General features: G+C 36.9%; 2 protein-coding genes across 2 annotated transcripts; one reads left to right on the top strand and one right to left on the bottom strand.

Annotated features, from left to right (window-relative positions):
• Positions 1-9,125: 9,125 nt before the first annotated feature.
• LOC132038150 (probable disease resistance protein RF9) lies at positions 9,126-11,998 on the top strand. The gene is made up of 3 exons (XM_059428871.1): positions 9,126-9,185; positions 9,640-9,955; positions 10,200-11,998. Exons 1-3 carry the CDS (start codon positions 9,126-9,128, stop codon positions 11,960-11,962), a joined length of 2,139 nt encoding a protein of 712 aa, XP_059284854.1. The 3' UTR covers positions 11,963-11,998.
• Positions 11,999-14,698: 2,700 nt separating this feature from the next.
• Positions 14,699-20,242, bottom strand: LOC132038149 (putative late blight resistance protein homolog R1A-3). Its single transcript, XM_059428870.1, has 3 exons — positions 19,832-20,242; positions 15,508-17,701; positions 14,699-14,902 (listed from the first exon to the last, which is right to left on the bottom strand). The coding sequence occupies exons 1-2, from the start codon at positions 20,240-20,242 to the stop codon at positions 15,515-15,517; spliced, it is 2,598 nt and encodes an 865-aa protein (XP_059284853.1). The 3' UTR covers positions 14,699-14,902; positions 15,508-15,514.
• Between the last annotated feature and the right edge of the window lie 1,424 nt (positions 20,243-21,666).

Genomic DNA, 21,666 nt, shown 5'->3' with positions numbered 1-21,666 from the left:
CGAGTTAAGTAAAAATCTCCGGATTCGGGTTCCGCCGGCGTATAGTTACGATTATAATATTGTGTTGCGGTGAATTTGTGGCTTGGGAGTAAGGCAAGTATTGGAGATATCGCGGTATTAGCGGAAGTAAGGTATGAATCTTTCTCTTTTGGTATCATTTAAGGCTTATTTACGGAGATAAATTTATGGAATAATTATGTAGCGAATTCGTTTGTGGAGGAGTTGGAGAAAATATCATGTGGAGTATTTGATGGAATATTTTGGTAGTAATGAGGTTGTTGTTGTTTTTGTTGTTGTTATTGGTTGTTGATTGTTGGTATTGAGAATTCGGGCTAGTCATATAAATAGGGGAGATCTTTGTCGAATTTCGGCGAGACCTTAAAAGGAATTTATTTAGAGACTTAAGATAAGAGTGTGACAATGAGCCTAATGATAATACGAATGGTTGCCTATGTAGATTATGAGATGACGAACGATCCTAAATAAATCGCGTGCGACGGGAAGCAAGTTGGAAAGTCGGAGAGTAAGCTCCAAAGGTATGTTAAGGCTAGTCCCTTTCTTCTAAAGGCATGATTCCTTTCTTATGAATCTAATAGGTGTTTTCCAAATATCCCATGATCCTTCTATGTGAATCCATAAATGTTTTCTAGGAATATTCTTATTCTCAAAAGCTAGAGGTTCATGATTTATGGAGTTCTTATGATGCTAAAGATAAACGTGTTTTGTGATGACGATGATCCTATTTCTAGAAACTCCTATGTTATAATTCCTTACATATGTTTCATAACCTTCTTGCTTCCAAAAGTTAGAGTTCATGATTCAAAGGCATGACTTTTTTCTTAATAATCCATAAATGTTTTTCAAAATGTCCCTATTTTCCGAGTCAAAGAATTATGATTCTATAAGCTTTTATGACAACAACAACGGACATGTTTTTACAATGTTAATGACGATGCTAAAGATGAGAATGTTTCTATGATGATTATGATGATGATGATTTCATGTTTAAAAGTCCAAAGCTTATGATTTCAATGTGAATATGAGAATGTTGAGTTATTTTCATGATTTTCTTGATTTTATTCATTGTTGTTGATCTCGCCTTATAATAATTGTTCCTTCAAGGTGAGATATAGCGATGATGATTATCCATAATATAATCGGAGGTTACCGACCTTACGTCACTCCGATATAGTCGTAGCTTTTATTTGGCTCTCATGCATATATTATATATATATGTATGTATTTTCTCACACCGTGCCGCGCTATAGTCGGCCGGGCATGGCACGTAGATGTGCACACCTGCGATGGGCATGTTATGACATTGCCCGGACGCGGGCTACATGATGATAACACCGAGCCTCAATGGCCGGGCATGATACTATATATATGACACCGAGCCTTAATGGTCGGGCATGATACTATATATATGACACCGAGCGTTATGATGCATGATACTATATATATATATAAAGTGTTTTTTTAAGGTAAGCATGCATGACATCCGCCTTATGAGGCATCCGGATGTACGGAGTTATCTCTCTTATTCCATGTTACCTTCCATATCTATATTATGTTGTTATTCATGCCTTACATACTCGGTACATTATTCGTGCGACGTCCCTTCTTGTGGACATTGCGTTTCATGCCACGCGAGTGTATACGGATGAGTAGAGGATATTAGTAGAAGATGTTCCATTTGGATTGGCGAGCTCCATTTCCTTCGGAGTGTTCCGAGTCGAGTATCTATGTTATGGTATCTTGGTTTATGTTAGAGACTTTGCAGACAGAGTCACGTATATAACATTTCAGTCTTGTAAGCGGCTCTGTAAGCCGAGGTATCATTATGCATTATGTTACAAATTTCATATGATTACAGATTTTACTTGATTTGAGAAAGACGAAAAGCATGTTTTTTTTAAAAGCTTTCATTATGCATTCATTTCATGATTTAAGAGTCCAGTAAGATTATGAGTATAACGAGAACCAGCGGGTTCGCTCGGCCCTAAGTAAGGGTCGGGTGCCCATCATGCCCTATCAAAAGTTGGGGTGTGACAAATTGGTATCAGAGCAGTTCGTCCTAGGGGTTGTCTGCAAAGTCGTGTCCAGTAGAGTCCTGTTTATGGTGTGAAGCGCGCCACATTTATAAACAGGAGGCTACGGGGCATCTAGGGTGGTTACTCTTCTTTCACATCTAAGATCGTGCGATAGAGCCAAGTCATAGGAAATGAGATTCCTTATACTAACCTTTGATTTCAGCAGAAGCACAGTTTCGACGGGAGAAAGTGAGTGATGATATGGGAAGTCACAGAGGTAAGTCACTTCGTTGAGGCTACGTTATCAGAATATATATATATATATATATATATATATATATATATATATATATATATATATATATATATATATATATATATATATATATATATATATATATATATATATATATATGTAAGTCGGTGTAAGTACAAGTAGAGGAATTGATTAAATGTATCTCTTGATGATAAGTTCGATCATAAGTTTGTGGCTGGACAATTGAATGAATCAGTACAAAGGTAAGCAATGGTACGAAGGATGTATGTCGGGTAAGGTAAGAATATTGCCTATATGATTGAGATGTAAAGCTGAAGAATGAAAAGGGAAGGTAAACAAGAAGGTATAACAGGGCAGATCGCTAAAGGATCAGGTACATCTCGAGGTGTGATATATGAGGTAAGTTTTGATATCTTTGTTCTTTTACGAAATTGGGAGCCACTGGGTGGGCTGGGATATATATATATATATATATATATATATATATATATATATATATATATATATATATATATATGTTGGTATTCTTTGCATGCAGGTTTTGGATAGTAAGAATTATAAAGGAGACTCTGCCAGAATTTTTCAAAATCAGGTCATTTGGTTAGGTACATCTAACAGGAAGAAACGTGAAAAAGGAAATATCGTAAATAGACAATAAGTGGGATGTGTTGCTTTAGAAGAGTTATGGATTTGGCATGGCCTGAAGAATGATACGTGAGGAAGGTGAGTTATACGAAGAGAAGGTTATTATGACAAATTCAAAGGTATTAAAGTATCGAAAGGATTATGGGATTAGTTATATATTTAAGTCAAGTTAAAAGTATTACCGCATATAGATACGGCCTAATCTTGACATATTATAGATGTCGAAGCTATGGAGATAGTTGTATACAAGTTGGATTGAGGGGAATAGTAGGGTTGCGTTAATAAGGCGATACAATATGAAGGGACTACGCGAAGAGTTGAGGCCAAAGGTAGGATGATAAGCGAAGGACATACGCCTATGATATTACAGATAAATTGAGGGAAAGTGCAAGGCAACTCAAGTTAGAATGTTAAGGAATGATAAGAGTGAAAGGACATAAGGCAAGCTATGAAAGTATCGTTAAGCTAAGCTAAATGGAACATATCGAAATTGAGATCCAAAGAAGACCAAGGACAGAACTAGAGTGCAAAAGGAAAGGAAGCATTAAAAGATAACCAGTGAAAGGAAAGAGGAAGGTAAGGATGATTACACGGAAGGGTATTTACGATAAAGAGAAATACCGAGAGAAAATTGGGAAGATTGGTAGTACTAAAATATGATTTAAAAAAGAAAGGTTAACTCCAATAGAGTGTGATACGAAGTATCGATTGGGATGGATAAGTACAAGTGAAATACGACGAGTCTATTAGTAAAATGAAGTAACAACATGACAAGAGACGAGGGCATAGAATACGAAGGTTTATAACGAATGTGAATAACTTGGTAAGAAAACTTATGTGGTAAGTGTAATAGGGTCAATCAGAAAGAGTTACAGGTTAAGTATGCTTACTCCACGAGGTTTATTCTAGTTTATAAGTAGTTTTTTACGAATGAGAGCAAGAAGTGGCACTCTATAGAATTGATTATGATTGGGATATAATGAGAACGTAGCAAAATTATAATACAAAGTAAGTAAAGTATAGCGAGGAAACGACTAAAGAGGTGACATGTTCTATGTGAATAGAGAGTGAATGCAGGTGTGAAACCAATAAGCGAGCCATGAAGCAGTGGATAAGAAAGCTTATAAGACCTTGTTAGGGAAAGTTCAGCATAGAGGTTTCGCAATGACAGGAATGATAGCAAGCATGAGGAAGAGGAAGTCAACTCGAAAAAGAAATCAGAGAAAGGTGACCTAGCAAAGTAGTGGCGGAGAATTGAGATCACGAATGATATTTTGGCTGGATGTAAAAGACCAAGACTACGGAAAGATGAATGACTAAATAGAACGATTGTTAGGAAAAGGATCAGCATAATAAGGATGAGAGGGAATGAGTAGAATAAGTGTTGGAAGCGAAGAATGGATTGTATAGAAGTAATATATTTTGAAGGACAAAGCGGTACTGAGTTAAGAATAGGGTTCCTTGTGCGAGGAATAAAGGATTAATTATAAAACGGAGTAAGTATGGGTATAGAAAGAAAAGGAAACATGCGAAGTACACAAGCTTAAGAAGTAGTCATATTATGAGAAAAGGAAGATGCGTCTCCTACGGATACCTATACTAAGAGAACAAGTAAAGTACATAAAGGAATAAGCTGGAAAGAAAAATGTGGCTATGAGTTATGAGTTCACCACATGACGATAAAGCGATAAAGTAAGGCTATCACCAATGACAAGTAAAGATATGATTATGATTGGCTTCGAAATCAATGCTGAGTACAACACAAGAATAAAAAAGTATGAGGTACAAGGGGCATTAGTTGCGCATGAGACTTAGATCCTTGATAAGATAGATGGTGGTTAAGGGAAATGCATTTACGGTTGCTATAAGTTGATTACCAGAAAGAGAGAAATAACTTGAGATGGAAAAAAAAAGGGGAAGATGACGCTACCAGTGAATGCTGACTATTGAAGAATGGGATAAGTGACACTACATGGATGGTACAGACGGTTAGACATACTATTATTTTGAGTATCCCCATGGGACAGAGCTGTTAATTGGAGCGGATGTAGGCATCGACTCATAATTAACGGTTGAGCTAAGCAAAGTACATCCTTGCTTGGGGTGCTATGTTGGCCGAATTACTGGGTTACGTAACTGCAAGATGAGTATGTTAAGACTTCACACATGAATTACTGCAGCTATAAATTACGGGAAATGGCATGAATATGATGCAGTACAATAAGGGAATTGAGGAAAGGGATACGTGAGTTCAAGGCTGGAAGTGAGGTAATGGATTTGAGAATAGTACAAGTGAGACCCCTAAAGGGGGAAATGAGTAAGGAAAATATAAGTGTAGAGATTGAAACGATGAATCCTAAGATGTGACAAGTATAGACCCTAAAACAAAAAGTGAGAGTTATACGGAAATGGTATAGTTGTTATCGTTATACATTTCAGTATGGACATTAAGTGAATCGATGAAAGGAACGTATTAGGCTTGAGATTGAAAGTAAGGATTGAAGATCGAAGTGTGGATTTGTTTTGAAGGCACCGTAAGGTAAGACTCATAAGGAGGGAGCGAGTGAATAGAGTGCAAAGATTCTAAACGCACTCAGATATGAAAAAAGATGTAGTTTGAAGTGAGAATTTTTGTAGAAGCGAGTTCAATAAGATCTAAGGGTTAGTCAGCAAAGGAATAGAGTGATTGAAGGGTATCTTTTGAGATTGGACTGAAAATAATTCGTGAGGAAGAAAAGAAATTGAACAATATTCCAGTGAAGGGGATAAAGATTGACAAGATATTGGAATAACTACGATGCTTACTATGGTATGACCACCCAGTAAAGGGAGACTACACAGCGCGAGCTGGACAATTGAATGATCAGGTCGTAGAAAATAGATGCAATAGTGCATCGATTATGATAGCATTAAAGGAAGAAGATCATTGAAGGAGGGATTCAAGATATTCCAGGTGTAAGTATACGAATTACCGATAGCCAGACTTAGCATAAGGACCCTTATTAAAAGAAAAAGAAAAGAGAGAATCGAGTAAAGCGTAGGGTGAAAGGAAATTTCGGTGTTATACCAACTGGAAAATAAAATACCGCAATGATCGACCCAGTCGCTATAGAAGGGAACGCAAGGGATGACGATGCTACGAGTTCAAAAAAATGGGTACTAAAGGAAAAAAAAAGTATTAGCGGTGGAATAGTGTCCTAATGGCATTACGGTTTATACGAGAGAAGAAGAAGAAAAGCGACAGGTGATAAAGGTTATAGAATTGTCTATGGTAAGATATGATAACCAAGAAGCAGATAAGGAAGAGAGTAAGAGTACAACAAGATAAGTCAAGAGAGATAATAAGGACATAGTAAACATACGAGATATATAGAACAAAGTGATGATATCGCGAGACAATGAAGGTTTTGAATAAGAACGGAAGAGTTGATAGTGACTATGACGTGAGTTTCGTCTTATTTTAACATTCGAGGACGAATGTTCAAAAGGGGGAAGGATGTTACATCCCGTATTTTCGTGTGTTAAGTTGCATCATAGGTTAGTCACATAAGCTCAAAAGACATGATTATGTTTGAAGTTATAAGTGTTTATGTTATGTTCAACAAGTGATAAGTAAGTGCCGCGAAGGTTGGAGGTTAAACGAATGGGAAAAAAATAAAATAAGTTTTGCTAAGTTTGGGATGTTGAATAAGTTATACAGACTGTATGGAGTTTTGGACATATCCAAGTATGCAAATAAAGAGATCGGTGTATAAAAGTTTTAGGTCTCGAAATAATTTCCGCGGATGAAACGATCTTGCTACATAAAGCGGTGAACGATCTTTGCTACGGTGACTACATTGGAGCAACTATATAAAGGGGTTTAACTCATTTTCAGCCAAGAAACCACCCAAAAAAAAAAAACCTTCCCAAAAATTCTAGAGAGTTCTCCAACCTTCCCTCCATTAAATTTCAACGCGAGTTAAGTAAAAATCTCCGGATTCGGGTTAAGCAGAGCGTGTAGCTACGATTATAATACTGTGTTGCGGTGAATTTGTGGCTTGGGAGTAAGGCAAGTATTGGAGATATCACGGTATTAGCGGAAGTAAGGTATGAATCTTTCTCTTTTGGTATCATTTAAGGCTTATTTACGGAGATAAATTTATGGAATAATTATGTAGCGAATTCGTTTGTGGAGGAGTTGGAGAAAATATCATGTGGAGTATTTGATGAAATATTTTGGTAGTAATGAGGTTGTTGTTGTTGTTTTTGTTGTTGTTATTGGTTGTTAATTGTTGGTATTTAGAATTCGGGCTAGGCATATAGATAGGGGAGATCTTTGTCTGAATTTCGGCAGACCTTAAAAGGAATTTATTTAGAGACTTAAGATAAGAGTGTGACAATGAGCTTAATGATAATACGAATGGTTTCCTATGTAGATTATGAGATGACGAACGATCCTAAATAAATCGCGTGACAGGAAGCAAGTTGAAAAGTCGGAGAGTAAGCTCCAAAGGTATGTTAAGGCTAGTCCCTTTCTTCTAAAGGCATGATTCCTTTCTTATGAATCCAATAGGTGTTTTCCAAATATCCCATGATCCCTCTATGTGAATCTATAAATGTTTTCCAAGAATATTCTTATTCTCAAAAGCTAGAGGTTCATGATTTATGGAGTTCTTATGATGCTAAAGATAAATGTGTTTTGTGATGACGATGATCCTATTTTTAGAAACTCCTATGTTATAATTCCTTACATATGTTTCATAACCTCCTTACTTCCAAAAGTTAGAGTTCATGATTCAAAGGCATGACTTTTTTCTTAATAATCCATAAATGTTTTCCAAAATGTCCCTATTTTCCGAGTCAAAGAATTATGATTCTATAAGCTTTTATGATAACAACAACGGACATGTTACCTTCCATATCTATATTATGTTGTTATTCATTCCTTACATACTCAGTACATTATTCGTACTGACGTCCCTTCTTGTGGACGCTGCGTTTCATGCCACGCAAGTGTATACAGATGAGTAGAGGATATTAGTAGAAGATGTTCCAGCTGGATTGGCGAGCTCCATTTCCTTCAGTGTTGCCGAGTCAGAGTATCTATGTTATGGTATCTTGATTTATGTTAGATACTTTGCGAGACGAGAGTCACGTATATAACATGTCGGTCTTGTAAGCGGCTCTGTAAGCCGATGTATCATTATGCATTATGTTACAAATTTCATATGATTACAGATTTTACTTGATTTGAGAAAGACGAAAAGCATGTTTTTGAAAAGCTTTCATTATGCATTCATTTCATGATTTAAGAGTCCAGTAAGATTATGAGTATAACGAGAACCGGCGGGTTCGCTCGGCCCTAAGCAAGGGTCGGGTGCCCATCATGCCCTATCAAAAGTTGGGGTGTGATAGTTTGCCTCTATGTGGATGATCTGATTTTTACAGGAAATGATCTGAAGATGATGCAAAAATTCAAGCAAGATATGATGCAAACCTATGAAATGAGTGATCTTGGGTTGCTACATTATTTTTTGGGCATTGAAGTTTCTCAAGTGAAAGAAGGAATTTTTATTTCTCAAAAGAAGTATACTAAAAGTATTCTTCAAAAATTTAAAATGATGGATTGCAGGTCTGTGGCCATACCATTAGCAGCAAATGAGAAATTCAGAAAAGATGATGGAGCAAAGAAAGCTAATAGCTCACTTTACAGGAGCTTGATTGGAAGCCTACTATATCTGACTTCAACAAGACCTGACATTATGTTTGCTGCTAGTTTATTATCCAGATTCATGCAAGAACCAAGCCAAGTGCATTTTGGAGCTGCAAAGCGTGTTCTACGCTACTTGCAAGGAACAATGGATTATGGGATAATGTACAAATTTGATGGAGATTTGGACTTAATTGGCTATTCTGATAGTGACTGGGCTGGAAGTATAGATGACGTGAAGAGTACTTCTGGTTATGCTTTCTTATTTGGTTCAAGCATTTGTTCTTGGTTGTCAAAAAGCAAAGTGTTGTTGCTCGATCCTCGCCGAAGCGAGAATATGTCTCGGCGACTAAGGCTACTTCTCAAGCTATTTGGCTTAGGAGAATTCTTGAAGATATTGGTGAAAGATAAAAAGAAGGGACTGTTTTGTATTGCGATAACAAATCAGTGATTGCCGTTGCCAAGAATCCAGTCAACCATGAAAGATCGAAGCATATTTCCATCAAGTGCCATTTTATCTGAGAAGCACAAGAGAAAGGTGAAATTCAGTTGCATTATTGCCAGACAGGAGAACAACTTGCTGACATCTTCACCAAGGCACTTCCTAGAGAAAAGTTTTGCTATCTTCGAGAACGCATTGGAGTTGTCAAGCAAATGCATTAAGGGGGAGTGTTGGAATTAATGCATTCATAAGGATCCTATCCTTGACTTTTATGTTTTCTAGGAGTTCTTTATTGTTTCAAGAATATCATTTAGTTTTTCAATATTATCTCTTAGTTTTTCAAGAAATCTTTTAAAAGTTTGTGATACATGTATCTAGTGAATTATGATACATGTATTTAGTTATTTGTGCAAGACTTTTGAATTGGTTTTTTGAGTAGTATAAATAGAGATGTAATTGATGATTGTAATCATCTCAAGTGGCCTTAAGTAGCCTAATACAACTTGAGCATTCTCTAAGAAAAATATTCTCTTCCTATTCTTTCCTACAGATTGATGTATCCGGGGGAGACATACTTCGAAAAGTACATGAATCCGTTCCTTCCCAGGAAAGTCTGACACGCACAAATCGAGAAGTGTTCCAGAAAAGCCTAATTGTGCTAAATGACGTACGGTCCATTGAAACTTGGGAAACCTTGAGCACAAACTTGCCACGAGTCGAAACGGGCAGCAAAATGCTGGTAACTACTCGAGCAGGATATATAGTAGAATATATATCTCCAAAGCAATACATCCATAAAATAAAGCCCTTGAACGAGGACGATAGCTGGGTTTTCTTTACGGAGTTGTACACTTCGCGACATCTAGGTATGTTCATTTTCTATCTTAAGTTTATATTATATTTTTATTCTTAATAAAAGAATTCCAGCCACCAATCTAACGTTAGAAGAAAACATTTTCCCAAGAAGATAGTTTCCATGGGAAATGACTTCTGCCACACCAATACGCTATTAAATTGGTACAATTACAAGTGAAGTGTCATGTAGTTAGCTTATACTTAGTTTGTTTTCTTTCATCCCAACCACGTATCTGATTCATGTCATGCTTGTAGGATCTTTAACGGACGTGATGATAAATAAAGGGAAGGAAATGGTAAACACTTGTGGGGGTCTACCAAAGCTTATCAAGGAACTTGCATTGTTCTTGGCATCTGAAAAGACAGAGTGGAATATGGTGCATAAATGCAGCCAAACATGTATGTCCAAATTCTTTTCTACAGTTTATAATGAATTATCAGCCCACTTGAAACCATGTCTCTTTTACTTGGGTCTTTTCTTAGAAGATCAAGAGATAGATCCCGAAAGGTTGTCCCATTTGTGGATGATTGAATGCTTGTTGTCAACACGAGAATGTGATAGAGGGAAGAGAATGATGGATGTGACAGAACAATATCTGAGAGAGCTGGAACTTAAGGGCTTGGTAGAGGTGCAAGAAGAGGAAGTTCCGTTCACCAAGAAATTCAAGAGTTGTAGTATCGTTAAAGGTATAGAGAAATTATGTGTCTCAAGTGGTGAACAAAAACGTTTTCTTAAAGTCATAGATTTAAAGCAAAGCGACTGTTCACTCTCCTCGATTGAATCACATCGACTAGTCATATATCTTGGTGAGTATAGAGTAGTTGTAGATCGTCAAGTTGCTGAAAAAGTTAGGACGCTTCGAATTGTCTGTGGAAACAAGCTGAGAGAAGAAAAAGAATTCGTTTGGCCGGCTGAAATGCTTAATCTTAAAAAGTTCAGAGTACTCAGGATTCTTGATTTTGATAGGATTGATTTTCAAGGGCAAAAATTACCGCCGGACATATTTGACCTGCTGCTATTGAAATATTTGAGTTTTAAAGGGTGTGTCCTGGAGGGATTGCCGTCATCTATTAGGCAATTGTCGTCATACTTGCAAATACTTGACTTGAGAGTGAAAGATTCATCCAAAGTGAAAATTGCAAATGTGCTAGAGAAGCTAGTGAGATTGAACCATTTGTATCTTCCACTGAGATTTCGAACTCCAAAAGGAGAAAAATTGCGATTGGATAGCTTGACGGAACTTGAAACCCTGGTGAACTTCAACACAGGGTTGTGCAGAGCTAACGATGTCTTGAAACTTTGTAAACTCCGGCACTTGACAGTGAAGGTGGAAGGGAATTTCGAGGACTTCGAGTCAATCACCAATTACATGAAAACAACTTCAAATAATTTGCTGCATTCCTCCATTGACATCATAAATATGGATTGCTATGCAGAGGAAAGGCATTCAGTTCTTGGACAATTGTTACAGTGTCCTGCTGGTCGAATCATACACTTTGAGGGATATATTGGACGCTTGCCATCATATGCAAAAATCTCCCAAAGTTTCACTCAGCTAATTCTCAAGAAATCTGATCTTAGAGAAGATCCAATGTCGATGTTGGAGAAACTCCCTAATTTAGGGGGCCTAGTCCTCTCTGATGATGCTTATATGGGGAAGGTGATGGCCTGTTCTGCTTTGGGTTTCCCAAAACTCAAACGCTTAGAACTCTTAAATTTGCCCTTCCTCGAAAAATGGATGGTGGAAGATAAAGCCATGCCTCAACTTTCCACCCTAAAAATTAGTAACTGCAGCAAACTGGAAATCCTCCCTAAATGTCTGCAAATCCATGCTTCCGGGCATTCGTTGGAGATCATTTGGCCTGAAAGGGAAGGTCACATGGGCTCCTCTAAGGGATTGGAATGTGGTTCAGAAACCGGACCCCCTTCGGCGAAGAAATACACTATATTAAGAAGGTTAAAATCATTGTTGAGCCGAGGGCTTATCAGAAACATCCTCTCTACCCCACAAAGGTAGGGGTAAGGCATATTGTTGTTGTTGTTTAGTAGATGTTGAATCCCTTAGTTTCTTTGTGTGTTTACTTCTCTTACATTTTGAACCCCCGTAGTAAAAATTCTGGCCCCGCCACTAGGGAAATGAAACTCCCATAAGTTCATAATGAGCTATCATTCAGTTTGATAACTATTAATAAGGCATTGCTGAAACAATATTTTCTAATCCTCTTTACTCTTTTGGCATTTCCAGTAAGACTTGTTATTATACTGCTCTTTTCAATTTTACTGGTTAATTCAAACTCTTTCATATGATTGTTGCTTTAGACAGTAAGATTTTCGAAGATCAATTTATCAAAAGAAATGCAACACCTAGAACTTGGTGAACTGTTTAAAGTTGAAATTAGCTTTGCCATAACAATATATCCTGCAAATGGCGCCCCAGGGGTTACTTCAAGCGGCAAATGTTGAGAGACTTGTGACTTAGGTCACAGGTTCAAGCCCTGCACTATGCGAGTTAAGCTTGGAATTTAAGTGGAAAAGGGTAAACGGGCAGGCTTATTATCTTAAAGTTTCAAAAGCTGCAGTTGATCCTAAGAGTTGACCCCAAAAGGATTTCTCGATCATTAAGGAAAAAAAGCATCCTGCAAATAGTGATTAACTTGAAACATAGAATAGGAGACTATATAATAGCTGAACACAGAGGAATTATCCAACTTCAGACTGATGTGAATTCAATCTAGACATGAAGTTCTGAAGGGAAATTATATAAAAGTTAATAACTATCAAACATATGTCCCTGTTGAAACAAATCAAATAGCAACTCAAGGGAAAGTAGCAACTTTTATAAAGCTTCTATTTATCCAGAATTTCACTAGTAATTTGAGCCTCCACTTTATCTTCCTTCAGTGTTCTTTATAGAGCCTACCTGATGCACAAAGTGCAATCAAATTCGAAAATAACAGATCTAGAAGTTGAGAACTTGAAGAACTGTAAGCTAAGTTCAGGGTTCAACCGAGATATTTAGCTAGAGAGAGAAATATTGAGAGAGATATGAGAAAATGTATATTCATTGTTGATTGATTGTATGAGTTACAAGGTATATATGAAGTGAATCTAATCAATTTACACAGCTGTCAACAGCTATGCTAACTCAGAATCGATTTACGGACTTGTAACTAACTTTGGGACTTTAACTAACTTTTGAACAATACCAACTAACTTTGCCACAGTAGCTAACTAACTACCACAGCTAATAAAATGCTAATCCAGCTACTACATTTCATAACATTGCATCACTACCTGTTTATTCCTATATCTAGACGTTTGCCCTCATACTGTGCCCAATCTCAAATTTGTTCTATACATATGAACAGCAACGAGAAAAGTAAACGATATAGCTAAATGGTGACTGGCAATATCAGTCAGCTGCAGGCCCCAGTTACAAGACCTAATCCTCCACATAAAGTAAGAAATTCCGCATATTTGGACCAATTCAAGGCGAAAAGTAGGGTTACAAATATAGGTATTACCTATTTAGAAGAGCAATAGGGTAGATTAGCCTCTCCATACCTTTTTTTGTTCTTTTGGGATTGTAATGATAACTTTCATTTCCTTCCTTTGCATGTGGTTGTATTAACCAAGTAATTAGGAAGATTAAGGCTTACCAAGGTAATCTAAGTACAGGACTCGTGGGTGATTTGCACAGATAGGATACTTCCGTATCACTATTTAAGTTTTGATCCCGTTTAAATATGTTCAGCAAAATAGGTTAATTAAGAACTTGGAGCTTTTTTTTTCTTTTTCTGACCTCCCAAAATGTTGTAGCACCCCTATTGGATCCTCAAAAAAGAACTTGGAGCTTGCAAGTTAGAATTTGGCAGCAAATCTTGGCGAATTGTCAGAAGTTCCGATGGATGGGTGGAAGGCCCACCATGGCAGGAGTCATGATAGATCCTCATGACTTACATACTTATTGTGTCTCAACTTTGGAATAAATTGTTCACAAAACAGATAATCAGGACTTGCTCGTATTGTCCAATTAATAAGAATTCTCAAAATATTCATCTATAGGCACAATAACACAACAAGCTCTTCATCTGTACCCACATTAGTGGTTCCTTACATCACTCTTGCTTCAGCAAGTAGTTGTCAAGCCAAAATTCACTCTTTTTCTTGGAAGGAGGAAGGAGGAGGAGGAGACGTTCTAGCAGGTATATGCACTACTATATCAAACGGGCAAAAGTTTAATACCAGTCCATAAAAAAAAAAAAAAAAAAAAAAAAAACCCAGTGAAAATTAAGCACACAAAGATTACCTATACTTCTCCTCAGTCAAACGAACCATCTAACAATGGCTTAATTGGCTCAGTGTAGGACTGAGAAATTTAGGTCTGAATAACACAATTGATGAAATGGAAAAACTTAGCAGCACACTTACCCAGAGAAGGATCCAGGATTTAAGTTTTTTGGGTTCAATATATAAGATTCTTAGTATTGAACTCTTGTATCTTTAAAGATATGGGCTCATATCTACTACTTGTTGTCATTTTCGTGAATTTTTACAATATTAAATTTATGCTCGGGGTCGATCTGAACCCAGTATTGGTATGTTACATCCGCCTCTACACTAACCCAAGTATCACACCAGTACCAAAAATCCAAACATACCAGCAAGATAAACGCACCAGACCATCGACGTCATATGCTGATGAAAACCAGCTATATCCGCACTTGGTTAGCCTATATAGAAACCCCGTAGCACAATAGTGGACATTACTTTTGGAGCCAAACTCTATTTATTACATAGAAAAAAAAAATAGTAATTCATACAAATATACTAACAGGGCACCCAGTTTCAGTAGCAATTTCCAGATTAAAAATAGTTGAGCACCCATGATTATAAAAAAATCCTGTGTCAGCCACAGACGCAGCAAAGCCCCATCCATTAAAAGCCTTGAGAAGAGCTGCAAGAACCAAAAACATTCCATTAGTGTGAACATAATCTGTTGAAGACGCTAAATTGTCGATATGAAACAATACTTTGTCCACAATTGTGTAACTAACTTATTGAATATTTCAATTTCTGGACATCGCAACTGCGGAAGCACAGTGACTGCTCTCTGGTGTAATGGTGTTTCGATGTATTTATGAATTTTACAATGTCAATCCGCCCTATGATATTAAAAAGAGTTAATGGTCAAAAACACACATGAACTATCGCTTTTTCGCGAGTTTTATACCCCTACTATCAGTTGTTCTCTTTTCCTACCTGAACTGTCACCATCTATGTATTAAAACACACATCAAAGCTGACTAGGCCAACTATCAGTTATTCCCTTTTCCTATCTGAACTATCACTGTCTACTTAACTAGGTGTCTTTCAATACATAGATGGTGATGGTTCAGGAAAAGGAAACAACTGATAGTTGGAGTTTGAAACTCGTGAAAAGGTATAGTTCAGGTGTGTTTTTGCCCATTATCTCCATTAAATATGAATGTAACCGGGATTGAGCTGAGAAAAGCTCCTAATCAAATGAAATTTAAATCTGAATCACAGGAAGAATAGCACCTTTTGTCTAGTTGGAATCCGAGATGGAAAGCTTGAACTCAATGCATTTACTGCAGGATTCAATTTTCCGAGCACATTCAGCTGCTTCACTGGTTGTATCCACCAATTCTATCCTTCTCAGGCTGCGTATGTCAGCAAGTTCAATAGGGACTTCCGCAAGCTTGTCACAGTGAATAAGAACAAGCCTCTTTAATATCGGGAGGTGATTACTAGAAGCTCCCCATGAAATTAGATCTGTCCTTTCAATCCACAAGACCTCAAGAGAAGGAAAACCGCCTTCAGTTGACACCCAAACACTTCCCACAAATGCATTTTCTTTCAGTTTGAGGACTTCAAGTTCCTCCAACTTCCCCAGTATACCCATATATTTCCAGTGCAACCTGGTACCTGATAAAGTCAGCTTTCTCAAACTCTTGGGGAAAATAATTTCTGAAGGAAGGTGCAACTCCAGGCCTGTTAAATGATCATCATTTATCAGCTTCAATTTCTCAAGGCACTTTAGCTTGTTAACATTGACTATTTGTCCAGCTTTATTGGCTCCAAGAAGCACTGCTATTTTCCCGCGAATACCTAACTTCTTCATGTTTTGACACCTCGCTACAACATGTTCTGTACAACTTTCAGGTTCTACTGTAGACAAGGTCTGTAATGAACCATGTACAGAGACAAGTTTGCTGGATTTTCGGAAACACAATTTAGCAGAGGCATTTGTATGAAGATGCCTTAGTTTTGGCATGTTAAATATATCTGCTTGTATATCAATAGTCTTTTGTTGTGTCACCACTATAAGAGTCTGTAGATTCCAAAGGTCCCCTATGAATTTAGGCAGTACCTTTATTGAGTCATTTGAAAAAGCAATGTACCTCAAATGATATAACCGTAAAAATTTTGGAGAGAAGCAATCAAATTTGATGGATTCAACATCAAATACCTTGACTAGTGGAAAGGCTTTTGAGATTATTGCGACTTCATTTGGGGAAATCATAATATTCTCAGATGAAAAACATAAGAATGATGAGATACTTTCGGAATAAGGTTTCGTAGAAACAAATTCCACCACTGATGAATTAATGCAAATGCGACGGTACTTAGCTAGTTCACCTTTTCTAGGGAAAGAATGCTCAACTCCTACATTTACTTCTTGGAATAAATTTTCCTCACTAGCTTTTTGCCTACAAAACTCATGTATTATGTCATGAACATGAAATGTTTTGATTCGATCATCGGAGGAACACTGACTAACCATCACTAGGTTCATGCGCGCAAGTTCATCCAAGTAATGGTCTGCTATATTTTCAAGGGTATCGTTGACATGGAGTCCTTCAGTGATCAACCCTTCAGCAATCCACAGCCGGACTAACTTCCACGCAGGGATCTCAAAACCTCTAGGAAAAACACCACAATATAAGAAGCAAGCCCTCAAGTCAAGATCCAAACTGTCATAACTCGTTTGCAACAATCTCTTGGTTATCTCAAAATCTCTACTAATGATGTCTTCACTCACTCTTTGATGCACTTGTTCCCACTCAGCTCTTGTCTCTCCTTTACCATTTAAAGCTTTTGCAATCACCAATACTGCAAAGGGTAGTCCCATACATTTCTTAGCTATGCAATTCCCAAGTTGTTCCAAGTCCGGGGGACAATATTTATCCTTGCGGAGAACCTTCTTTTTTATTAACTCCCAGCATTCACTATCTGTTAGGAATTTTAAATAGTGAGGGCGTTGATGACAATAGTTAGCCACAGATGTATCTTGAGTGGTTAACAAGATTCTACTACCTCTTACATTTCTTCGCAAAGCACTTCCAATATCATCCAAGGCTGTGCATGTCCATAAGTCATCCAAGACTATCAAACATTTTTTTTTCTCCAACAATTTGCGTACTTGATTAACTAGAACCTCAAAAGTCATTTCATGATGTCCTATGGTGTTTTGGCTGCACTTTCTGATGATGTTGAGAAATAACTGCCTTCTATTGTACGACTGAGAAATATAGATCCAGATACGTAAAGGAAACTTACGTTCAACCCTGATATCCTTGAAAATTTTATTTGCCAGTGTCGTTTTGCCAAGACCAGGCATGCCAACAATGGGGATAACCTCCAGACCAGTTGATCTGTCAACTAGACGGTTCACTATTTCATTTGCCTCCCCGTCAAAGCCTACCACTTCATCTTCCTCCACTATAGGTGCCTAAGATAAAGAATGATTAGTTGAGACTAGACCTATGAGTTTAAGCAAAATCGAAAACTAAAATACTTTACATTTTTAACAAACTTCATAGAAGGATATACAAATGTTTCAATTCAGTTGTCAAGGAAAGAAGGATGTGCAACTGTTTCTACAAGCTTGTCCAGTAATGAATTTCAATGCTGATAACATCGCTAACCTTTTAAAATGGAAACCAGAAATGTACTGCAAAATTTTGATTCTTAAGTCTTACAAAGGATTCTTATTTCTGAGATCGTTGTGAACCAGTTGACTCCCTCAATTGATTGTAAGAGTATCAGTAATGGGTTTATAGGCTGAACGGGCGCTCTCACTCAATAAGATAGTTTTCTGAGTTAGGCTCTTGTTCAATCGATAACAATTGGTACCACAGTAGATGAACCAATGCTGACTGCAACCAGAGTGGGGGCCTAGACCCATGAGAGGTGTCATGCGTGGCTAACTGCTACCGTGTCGAGTGGTGGCCTAAACCCATTACAGGGGCGGAGCTACAATATAACTGATGCGTTCGGCAGAACCAATAATTTTAGCACAGACCTTGTATTTATATTAAAAAAAAATCACGTCATATGTATACTTAACTTATATTGAACCCAGTAAGCTGTCCTGTTCTAGAATTCAGAACTTATATACACAAAATTCTGGATCCGCCTCTGAGACTCGAGAGGGGCGCCAACCCTGACTAACTGGACCGAAAAGAAAAAAAATATTGATATCAGCTAGGGGTGCGTGACTAACTGCTACCGTGTCGAGTGGTGGCCTAAACCCATTACAGGGGCGGAGCTACAATATAACTGATGCGTTCGGCAGAACCAATAATTTTAGCACAGACCTTGTATTTATGTTAAAAAAAATCACGTCATATGTATACTTAACTTATATTGAACCCAGTAAGTTGTCCTGTTCTAGAATTCAGAACTTATATACACAAAATTCTGGATCCACCTCTGAGACTCGAGAGGGGCGCCAACCCTGACTAACTGGACCGAAAAGAAAAAAAATATTGATATCAGCTAGGGGTGTTAAATGGGCGGGTTGAGATGAAATTGGCCCAAAAACTACTTGGGCTGAAATGGGTTGTGTCATGACCCGCCCCACTTGACCCGATTTTTTTTTTTTAAGAGTCTATTTTCTAGAAAAACATTTTTCGTGGAAAATATTTTTAGAAATACATTTTTCGAAAATATTTTCGCGGATTTTCCGTGGAAAATATTTTTGAGGAAAACATTTTACGTGGAAAATATTTTTGAGAAAAACATTTTTCGTTAAAAATATTTTCCTTCATATCAAACACACCACAAACTTATAAGATACATGATACAAGAAAAGTGAAAACATAGAAAAAAATAAAGTAAATCTCAAGCAATAAACCCAAATTTAAGTAAATCTTAAAAATGGGCTAGAATTAGGTTAGTATTGGGCTAAATTAGAGATCACTTTAAAATGGACTATGTTGAGTTGGGCTAAAACCAGCTCAATATAAAATTATCTTGAGCCCAACCCAAAAAAAATTGAGCGGGTTGGGCGGGCCATTATCATTTGGGCCATATTTGACACCCCTATCAGCCATGACCAACTAGGCTAGCGGGGTGCTAGGAGTGTGGCCAACCAGGTCATTCGTCCTCGAGGGTTGGGGGTGGGGAGGAGTCCCTCAATATTTATAAAGAGCAGTAGCGGATTTAGTGTGTTAGTTACAGATTCGCGGAAACAGTAGCTTTTGCTCATACCCTGTAATTTATTAAAGTATCTGTCAAATATTTAATTGTGAACCCAATTATTATTGTATATCAACTTGAGGTCACTATAGAAACTCCTAAAATTCAAATGTTGAATCTGCCTCTGATAAAGAGTATTTGTTAATGGGCATAATTCACTACAAAAAAAAAAAAAAAAAAAAATTATGGACGGACAAATCCTGTAGCTAAATAGCAAAATCCGTCGTCAATCCTATTTAGCGATAGATTATCACAAAATCATATTAGCTACTAGAAACTTAGATTAGCTACAAAGTTCACAGGTAATTCCAATTTTTCATTTTTTGCAGTGATTGGATAGTGAAATGAAGGAATAGACAAGGGTTGAATTGATGTGTACCTCTTTCTCCACGGGAACTTCGCTGATAAAAAAGGGACTACAGAGATAAGCACCATTTCGGCGAAGTACCCTTAACTTGTCAGTGATTGATTTGATCTTCATTGCACTCTGCTCAATTTTCATATCAAGAAAAAGCTCTATAATTATTCCTTGGTTCTGAATTAACTTAGTATCAGTTACAAGCTTATCAACTGCATCTTCAGCTTCGTTCACTGTTTTTATTGTCTTTTTGTTCAAATCAAAGTCCTGATTAAGCCTCCACGACACATCCTCGACAAAGGAACGAAGTCTTTGAAGCTCCAAATGCAGATCCTCGATCACATGCTTTATTACTCCAGCAAATAGATCTGTTTTCTCCAACAATAGCTGATTCAGTTTTTGTATCAGCAAGCGCACTGCCGGCTCCACCATGTCTTTTTTCCCGAGTGTTTTTTGGGTGAATGGAGAGAGATGAACAAAAAACCTGTTGAAATTTGGAAAAAAATAGTACTATTTGTTTTCACGTTGAAAATGGTATTTGGAAATTGGAGTTGTGTTTAGATATTATATAAATATAAATTGGAGCTGTTCTTGAATTTTGTGAGTGATTTGGAGCGAAAATTATGAAAACAGCTTTTTGAAGCTTTCTGAGGGAGTAATATACATAAATTGAAACAGATCGAGGGAATACTTATGTAACATTATTTTCCTGGTTTAAAAAGTAAGAAAGCAAGGGAAATGGCCTTCATGTTATCAGGCCTGGAAATAAAGTAAAGTCACACAAGTAAAATGTAAGGGGAAGAGAAATATATATCTCCCTATTCAAACCATTCATGTCATCAGGCGTTGTTCGGACTTTCTAAAATTCTTATTGCATTCGTGCTGCTATGATATGGGCGTGGGATGTATTATCGGATTTAGTCAACTTACCTTGGATGTTTTAATTACATCTATGAACTAGAGGTATAGTTTGATTGGATATTTGGTTTGGTTTTTGAGTTCATTTCATATATACAAGGTATCGTATGCGAGTATTTTGTTATTATACAAGATATCTTATAAATAGAGTATTAGATATCTATAAGGAACTAAGTTTTGTTAGTTTTAATTCAATAACTTTAACTCTATCAGCCTTTCGGGTTGACCTTTTGAAGGAGCTAGGAAATTAACAACATTAATAAATACTCCCACTGTCCCAATTTGTTTGAAAGTTGACCAGTTTGGGGAGTCACACAGTTTTTCTTTGATTTAATTTTAAACATAGATTCTTCAAGTATTTTATAATAAAATTTATATATTTGAAAACTACATAAAAGGTACTATAATTCACAATATATGAGAAGGGTTAGAGAAAATCGTAGTCAAAGAAAGAGTTGTTTGACTCCCCTAAACTGGTAAACCTTCAAACAAATTGGGACGGGGGACTAAGTAATTTCACAAGAATCTCTCTCCTACTGTTCAACTAATACAAACAAGAATAATCTAAGAGCTGAAACTCTGAATTGCCAGGAAAGATATATTTACCTTGAAAGGCCACTGACAAATGGTACCTACTTGCAAATATTTTATGGACTGCCATTTTTTTAGGTGTAAATTTTATGGACTACCAGCTGTTTATTAAAAAGAAGTATATAGAAGACTTGGTTTCAAGTCATATTAAATTGTTGGAGTTGCTTGAAAATTAAGATTAAAAACGACTTGCTTTATGTAAATCGGAATTAGATCCAATCTGAGATATTGGACGTTCTCAATCCATAACCACATTAACTTGTACTCCTCGGTTTCAATTTATGTGATAATATTATTATTTAATAAATTAAAGAGGTTTTTCTTCGGTTACGATTTTCTTAAATATA

The sequence above is a fragment of the Lycium ferocissimum genome, chromosome 11 (genome assembly GCF_029784015.1).
Source record: "Lycium ferocissimum isolate CSIRO_LF1 chromosome 11, AGI_CSIRO_Lferr_CH_V1, whole genome shotgun sequence".
Lineage (NCBI taxonomy): Eukaryota > Viridiplantae > Streptophyta > Magnoliopsida > Solanales > Solanaceae > Lycium > Lycium ferocissimum.
The sequence above is the reverse complement of the archived record's forward strand: the minus strand, read 5'-3'. Positions and strand labels throughout refer to the sequence as shown.

Coding starts and splice junctions, on each gene's coding strand:
- LOC132038150 (XM_059428871.1), top strand. CDS start 9,126: ATGAAAGATCGAAGCATATTTCCATCAAGTGCCATTTTATCTGAGAAG. Junction 9,186..9,639: donor CTGAGAAGCACAAGAGAAAG/GTGAAATTCAGT, acceptor TCTTTCCTACAG/ATTGATGTATCCGGGGGAGA. Junction 9,956..10,199: donor GTACACTTCGCGACATCTAG/GTATGTTCATTT, acceptor TCATGCTTGTAG/GATCTTTAACGGACGTGATG.
- LOC132038149 (XM_059428870.1), bottom strand. CDS start 20,242: ATGGTGGAGCCGGCAGTGCGCTTGCTGATACAAAAACTGAATCAGCTA. Junction 17,702..19,831: donor AAGTTCCCGTGGAGAAAGAG/GTACACATCAAT, acceptor TCTTTATCTTAG/GCACCTATAGTGGAGGAAGA.